A 7,777-nucleotide genomic window follows, 5' to 3' on the forward strand; every position below is an offset into this window, starting at 1 on the left:
ATTGTTTCCGATTTTGATCACAAATCGGTCAGCATCGAGACCAACGGTATAGGTAAAAATTTCGAAATGCGAGCATTTGCCACACCTGAGCAAGTTGACAAGATACAGTTCGCCTTGGAAGTGGGCAAAGCAGTAATTGAATATTATATCAATTACTTCCAAATTGAATATCCGCTACCTAAACTAGGTAAGTCAAGAATTGCGGAGAGAATTTGATATGCGCCCTAACTTTGCTCCTAAATATGCGAACGTAGACATGGCTGCCATACCTGATTTTGTATCTGGTGCTATGGAACATTGGGGCTTGGTTACGTATCGTGAAACAGCTCTACTTTACGATGAAATAGTCAGTTCTACAGAGAATAAGCAAAGAATTGCAAGCGTTATAGCTCATGAGTTCGCTCATATGTGGTTCGGAAATCTAGGTAATCTTCCCGCCGATAGCGGAGGCTTTAATAATGTCTATTTAACAAGGGTTTATTACTGCACTTGTTTTAGTTACTATGATGTGGTGGAATGATTTGTGGCTGAATGAAGGTTTTGCTAAATATATTGAAAACAAAGGTGTGGAAGCTAAATTTCCTGAATGGGGCATGGTAAGTTCTACCTTCCAGTAGGCATTCCTTTTAGAGTTCTATTATTCTACGTATTTACATATTCTATTAGCAAGATCAATTTGTGACGAAAACCCTGCATGAGGCTTTAAGTTTAGATGGAACCTTGGCCGCCCATCCCATTATACAGACGGTCACGAACCCCGACCAAATTACGGAAATTTTCGATACCATCACGTATTCGAAAGGAGCCTCAATCATCAGAATGTTAGAAGATTTTTTGGGTCCAGAAAATTTCCAAAGAGCTGTTACTAATTACTTGAATAAATTTAAATATCGCAACGCAGTGACCGATGACTTTTTAACTGAGATCGACAATTTGAACCTTGGCATCGATGTTAAAACTATTATGGGTACTTGGACCGAACAAATGGGTTTACCGGTGGTTAATGTGGAGCAGCTAGACGCTGTTACTTGGAGGTTGACCCAAAAACGTTTCTTTTCTAATCCCCAAGACTACGACGGTGTTTATGATGACTCGCCGTTCGAGTAAGTTTTTAAACATATTTCTATTCTCTCTACACTACAATTAATACTCGAATCTTTCAGCTACAAATGGTCTATTCCGATTACCTATAAAACAAGTGCAGATAATAGGGTACAGCGTGAATGGTTCTCATACGATCAAAATGAAGGTAGTTAAAGTCAGCAAGCAAGCCTCACTTTGTTCCTCGACTGTCTTCGGTGCCTTCACAAACAGGAAAATGTCGATCGATCTCATCTCGATTACATATAAGTTTTAGGGGCGTTTTAATTGTTGGAGAAGCTATAGTCCGCCCTCGACAAAAAGAATAATTTCTAATTTTCAGTCCTTTGCGTAATAATTCACGGGAAGATAGGTTTCATTCTTTCGGGAAACCGCTTAATTAAGTCACTTGTCTCCATACTTTTTTGGTAGATACTCACTCCTTCGGACTTAAAGAAAGCCTCCTCTGCAGTAAATCTTACGAAAAGGGTTGCTGTCTCTTTAGTAAAATCGTTGAATACAAGTCACAATATAAATTGAACTAAACGGCTTTGACTTCATTCTGGCATAGTCGAGGGCAATCGAGGCAAATATAAAAAGAACTGATGTATGTCAAAACTATACAAATTTATTTCTTTTCCTTCAAAGTTGTCATCAGTTTACCTCAGAAAGTGGAATGGATCAAATTCAATTACGATCAAGTTGGCTATTATCGCGTAAACTATCCCGCGGAGATGTGGCGCACCTTGGCTTCTAAACTGTCCGAAACTCCTACGGTGCTTAACAAGAATCCCTTTGTCTATCTCTCATTATTTTATCCAATTTGTTTTATTTGATACACGCAGACGTTCTCTGTGACAGATCGAGCTTGCTTATTAAACGACGCTTTCTCATTGGCCGATTCTACTCAACTAAAGTACGATCTAGCTTTGGATATGACAAAGTATTTAATTGAAGAAACTGATTTTGTGCCATGGAGTGTGGCTGCAGGAAAACTGACTTCGCTAAGACGTGTGCTCATGTTTACCAATAGCAGCGAGCAGTTCAGTGACTACGCTAGAGATTTAATAAAACCCATTTATTTAACGGTGGGTTGGAATGCTGACCCTTCAGACGATCATTTGAACAAGTAACTAAGATAACATTTTATTCGATATTTTTTATTGAAGTGTATTCCATGTTGCCTTGCAGTCGCTTGCGTGTAGTCGTCTTAAGTTCAGCTTGTTCGGTAGGTTTGCCTGATTGCCTAACAGAAGCTTCGAAGCGTTTTACGAAATGGATAAAAAATCCCGATCAACTTCCTCACCCTGACATTCGTAATACCGTCTACTACTACGGCATGATGGAGACGAACAGTGAAGACTATTGGCACCAAATGTGGCAACTATTTGTGGCAGAAAAAGATGCCAACGAAAAATCTAATCTTATGTACGGTTTAGCTGCAATACAAAACCCATCGATTTTATACAGGTCAGCTTAAAGTCTAAGATTTACACTAATGGAACATATAGTAATGATAGTCCCCTTTAATAAAAGGTACGTGGAATTGGCTTGGAACGAGGACTATGTTCGAGGGCAGGATTACTTTACTTGCATGCAGTACATAGCTTCCAATCCCGTTGGTGAGACTATTGTCTGGGATTATGTGCGTGAACATTGGCCCGATTTAGTGAGACGTTTCGGTCTAAACGAACGTACTCTGGGTAATATGATACCATCGATTACTGGGCGCTTTTCCACGGAAACGAAGCTTGAAGAAATGGAGCATTTCTTTGAAAAATATCCAGAGGCAGGAGCTGGAGCTGCAGCTCGTAAAAGAGCATTAGAGAATGTGAAAAGCAATGTGGCTTGGTTGGAGAACAATCTAGCAGCTGTGCATGATTGGCTTCAAAATGTTAATTCTATTTATTTATAATAAATTTTAATTACAAAATAAATTAAAGCCATTTATTTTCTAAAACAAGCATCGTTTTCGAATTCCTTCGTCGGAAATCGTACTGATCCCACGCACAGTTGCTCTGCGTCGCTAAATCTAACCAAAAAATATAAAAGATCAGAACAGTGGGATAGAATAGAGAAGAAAACCCACAGACAAACAGACTGGTCCCACTTGTAGTAACAGAGCTAACAGGCTTTTGCTTCCGGTGAAATCACACTACTACTATCCGCGAATAATGAAAGGGTGATAAGTTTATTGGTGGAGATTGTTTTATGATTACACCTGTTAATTGAAAAGAAAAGTCGATGGATTAGCTACTTTGAATGCATTGGGAAAGGTTGCAATGAATCGCGCAGAAACAGAGGTACGACTGATTTGTCCTAGGAATCTGAAAATTCAAGATAATATATACAAATGACAATCGGTGAAAGAGACGGAAAGATTATCAATAAGTATGTATTTCTTTCTGAGATTTCAGATTCAGAGCATTAACAATTTCTCCAGATATAAAGGTATACTCGAATAGTAGTCCCTAAGATGTTTCTTAGCTACTCTTGTTAATTAATTCTCTTGCGAATCAATCTGTATAACAAAAATTATTGGTATTATGCACTTACCTAAATGTAGGCAATAATTAAGAGATATGGACTTTTGCTTTTTTGTATGACTGTACTACTGTTTTGTTATAGGAATTTTCAATATTTTTATCCGGCATCAGAACTTTGCCCGATCGTAGCTAATTTTTACGGTTTAGAAAATATATTAAAGAGAGAACCGCACCGTCTCGTTTTCGGAAAATTAAACTATTAAAAATGGTACAAAAAATAATTGTGGGCAGGGTAAAATCTAAATATTTTCTGACCATAGTCGACAGACAATTGAAGCTTTAAATCAAGACAGCGGCATTTCAAACCGGTCCATTATTCTTTCTTTTCATTCTTAGTGATTGTACACATCCTCAACATAACATTTTAAATGGGAGTGGATGGAGGCTTTTCCAATAAATTAATGTCTATTGTAAGCGTTCTCCTGGCCGCAAAAAGTGCGCTGTCGACCTCAAATTTCGCGGAAAGATTGGGAATTCTTGCACGTATGGTGGTCCTAAAAGTGGACCAAACCAGTTGTAGTGTATGCTTACAGAATCGCGTAAAGTGAAGGCCTCTCGGTTTTTCAAAAGGAATTTGTGAAAGAATTTGAAACGACGCACGCACTTGTATGCAACAAAAATGAGAACCGCTTGTTACTCATAAACTGAAAATTTGTAAAAGAATTTGGAATTGATCTAAATTTTTCAAAGGACACGCCTGCAACGCCCACAAGCCTCAACGACAAAAACTTTTATTTTGAAAATAGAAAAAATCAACTGTGCCCGCTCGATAATATAGAACATGAGAACTTTACTCTTTTACTTGTTGGGGGCTAAACGGTGATGGGTATAAAAGATTCGGTCCTGACCGAATTTAATTTTCTTACTTGTTAATATTATTATGTGTATATAATATTTACTACCATTTACAAGCTTACTAATGGTAGAAGTTTGACTCATTGCATATTTCTTGATAACCCTGGATATCATATCAAAATCATAAAGACTATCCTGATAAAATGTGCAAAGTGCGGCAGATAAAATTTACTTGGGCTACCAATCGCATGTCACTATTGATTTTCAAGTGAATTAAATGCGCGATAGATTAAATTGTAAGTTAAGAAAACTACAAGAGATGGTCTACACCATTGTAGTAGCAGCTCAGCTTTCGGAGGAAAAGTGTTTTAAGGAGTGACTTCCACTAGATATCAATAAAAGAAATGTTGCAATTTCTGACAGCAAAAACGTTGACAATTTTTTTTGCTCTAACAGCTACAGCCTTTTGTATAGCAACAATCATATTAGCTGTGGAAAATTCAAATTTGGAAAATGATTTAACTGAGGCTTTAGAAAAATTAGATCAAATTTTACAAACGACAACGACTCCAAGAACCACAATAGTAACGACAACAAGTGTGAAAACTACGGAAAATCCTGTCACGTCAGTTTCAACAACGGATAGCCCAAGTACCACAAATGATACGGAAAATCTGCCAACATATCCAACATTGCCGCCTAATCTACCAGATCCAGGAGGGGTAAGAAACTTAGCGTTTAATTTTAACAACAATTTTTTTAAACATGATTTTTGCTATCGAATCGTTAAATGTTGTGAAGCCGTGAAAAATGTGCGATAAGATGATTATTTTTTGCATTTTATTTGTGCGACCAGGAAAAACTTAATACAATATCTCGGTCAATAATTCTCAGCATTAAGGACGAAGTAAACATTTTTTTGTGTATCAGAGTCTCGTCCAAGAAAAAGTTTTCCACACATTTCCATTTCTTTGCTAAAAAAATGGTTTATCAACACTCTTTAAATACATTTCAGTTTCCGCAATGAGTTCGTTATTTGAATCAATTCCTTTTTACGGAAGCATCCTTTGGCGATTCGCAAACATAATAAGTAGGGTAGCAATTCGAACACATTTGCAAAATAGGTTTCTTAGTATTCGGACAGCATAGTGAATACTTTGGCTATTCTGGTACGATCTCGTTTAATATCAGCAAACCAACGAGAAATTGATCTTTTCACAGGAGACACACCTTTGAAACCAAAGTTAATTTTGAACAATGTCTTTCCAGCAAAAAGCAGTCTTAGGAAATTAAAATGTTTTCGTTTGTTTGAAAAATAACCGGAGTGCTGGCACTAAGCATAGACCAAACGAATACAAGCATCTGAACTTTAGGTTGTTAACTTGTTCCTGTTCTTGCTTAACATAAATTTCAATTTGTGGAAATATTTGCCCACATTTATAAGTTGAACCGAATGTGAGCAAAACAGCGAAGGTAATTTTTTTTTGAAAGATGAAAACTTCGTAGGAAGCGCTGCCCAACATGTTGATGCGATAAGAAGATGATTATCGTCTGTTTTTTTTGCAAATCTTTCCGCAATTTCTTACATTCATTCATTCGTCCATAACGTTGAACTTTTAAAATCAATTATTTGTCAATTAATTCTAAACTTTTTTTAGATATTGAGACTACTGTAAGTGTAGGCATTTCAAAATCCAACTTTCGAACATATCTAGATTGCTTTGCTTTCATCGATATTTTCTTTTGCGTGTTCTCCTTTTAACAAGCAAAAGGAATGAAATTTTTTAGTTTTTATCTCAGCTTCAAATAAAAGCATTTTTGTTGTAAAACTCTTCCATTCCTCATACATTTCCAATGTTTCCATTGTTTAGTTATTTTCTTGTAGTTGAACGTTGAAATCATTATAACGGTTTATTATGTCTGTTAAGAGCAAAAATCTTAAAAACCATTGTTTCGTGTTATTTCTCTACTATCAAAACAAATCTACAAATCTGTTAAGGAATTTGTCTCGACTTAACCATCGTGTTCCCGAATGTAACAAGAAATTCGTTTAGCTTCATTTGTCATTTCACTCACATCTTCATCTTTTGAAGAAAAGTATCGGTCCATATTGCAAGTCTCGGCGGTGCTTATATCTGTACTTAAAGTACATATTAATTTGTTACCATTTTCGCTACATCCATGCTTTTCCGTCCGAACCTCTTTTTTGCTTTTTCTTTGTTGACGGTAATGTATTCTTATTTCGATGTCGCGGGCCATAGGTTACCGATCTCTGGCGTGTGTATTAAATATGTGTAGGTGCCAAGCCCGAGAAGCGTAATTAGCCACAATTTTTTTGACTCATAAACGTTTTTCCTAATTAAAGTTCTGCGTTTTTGGGCACTTTAGCTAAAAGATTCGTTTTTAATTCTTCTGTTTCTTATGCTATACAAACGGATGTAACATCTGACGATTTAATATTGACTTGGCCTAAACGTAGGCAATAAATAAAGAAGACGGACTATTGCTTTTTTGAATGACATAACGGCTGGTTTGCTATCGCTCCGCAAATATCTTTTGACATTTTTATAACGAATCGTAATTGCGTTCGATCGCAGATAATTTTTACTACTTAGATAGAAAGCACATTTTACGTTTGCTTTTCATCTAACACTAACCTGGGAACCAGGTAATAACTTCATTGAGTATATGTAGATATATATAAATAATTATGCCGGTATATATGAGATAAAAAAGATAAATGAAATTTCTTTATTACACTTACTTAGTATTATAAGTAAATTCAATAACGATACAATTACTTGATTCATTTATGATAACAAAGTGTGCAAAGCGCAGCCGATAAAATTTACTTAAGATTCTCATCGAACGCCACTAATAGTTTGCACTTCCTTAGTACAAGGTCAGCATATTCGGAGGAAAAGTGTTTTAGGTTATAACTTCCATTGAATTCCAATAAAAAATGTTGCAATGTTTGACAGCAAAAACGTTGACAGTTTTTTTTGCTCTAACTACCACAGCCTTTTGTATAGCAACAATCGTATTAGCTGTGGAAAATTCAAATTTGGAAAATGAGTTGGCAGAGGCTTTAGATAAATTAGATCAAATTTTACAAACGACAACGATTCCGGAAACATCAACAAGTGAAGAAAACACCTCCACGTCAATTACAACGACCCCAAGAACATCAACCAGCGAAGAAACTACAATAGTAATAACAACTGGGGTAACTGCAGGAGATCCTTCCACAGCGCCTACAACAACGCCAATTACAACGACTGCAGAAACATCAACAAGCGAAGGAACTGCAACGACAACAACAACTGTGGTAACTACAGAAGATTCTTCCACAGCGC

The 7,777-nt window shown here is 36.4% G+C and overlaps 2 protein-coding genes across 2 annotated transcripts; both read left to right on the forward strand.

Annotated features, from left to right (window-relative positions):
• Positions 1–6: 6 nt before the first annotated feature.
• LOC119643904 (glutamyl aminopeptidase-like) lies at positions 7–3,017 on the forward strand (the record flags this gene model as incomplete). Its single annotated transcript, XM_038043408.1, has 9 exons — positions 7–187; positions 255–425; positions 499–596; positions 667–1,103; positions 1,164–1,249; positions 1,729–1,856; positions 1,926–2,209; positions 2,272–2,550; positions 2,617–3,017. Coding segments are annotated over 9 exons (2,043 nt in total), but the record flags the coding sequence as incomplete, so codon positions are not given.
• A 1,661-nt stretch (positions 3,018–4,678) lies between these two features.
• On the forward strand, positions 4,679–7,771 carry LOC119643905. The gene is made up of 2 exons (XM_038043409.1): positions 4,679–5,143; positions 7,442–7,771. The coding sequence occupies exons 1-2, from the start codon at positions 4,826–4,828 to the stop codon at positions 7,451–7,453; spliced, it is 330 nt and encodes a 109-aa protein (XP_037899337.1). The 5' UTR covers positions 4,679–4,825; the 3' UTR covers positions 7,454–7,771.
• Positions 7,772–7,777: the final 6 nt, after the last annotated feature.

The sequence above is a fragment of the Glossina fuscipes genome, unplaced genomic scaffold (genome assembly GCF_014805625.2).
Source record: "Glossina fuscipes isolate IAEA_lab_2018 unplaced genomic scaffold, Yale_Gfus_2 67093, whole genome shotgun sequence".
In the NCBI taxonomy this organism is placed as follows: Eukaryota; Metazoa; Arthropoda; class Insecta; order Diptera; family Glossinidae; genus Glossina; species Glossina fuscipes.

Coding starts and splice junctions, on each gene's coding strand:
- LOC119643905 (XM_038043409.1), top strand. CDS start 4,826: ATGTTGCAATTTCTGACAGCAAAAACGTTGACAATTTTTTTTGCTCTA.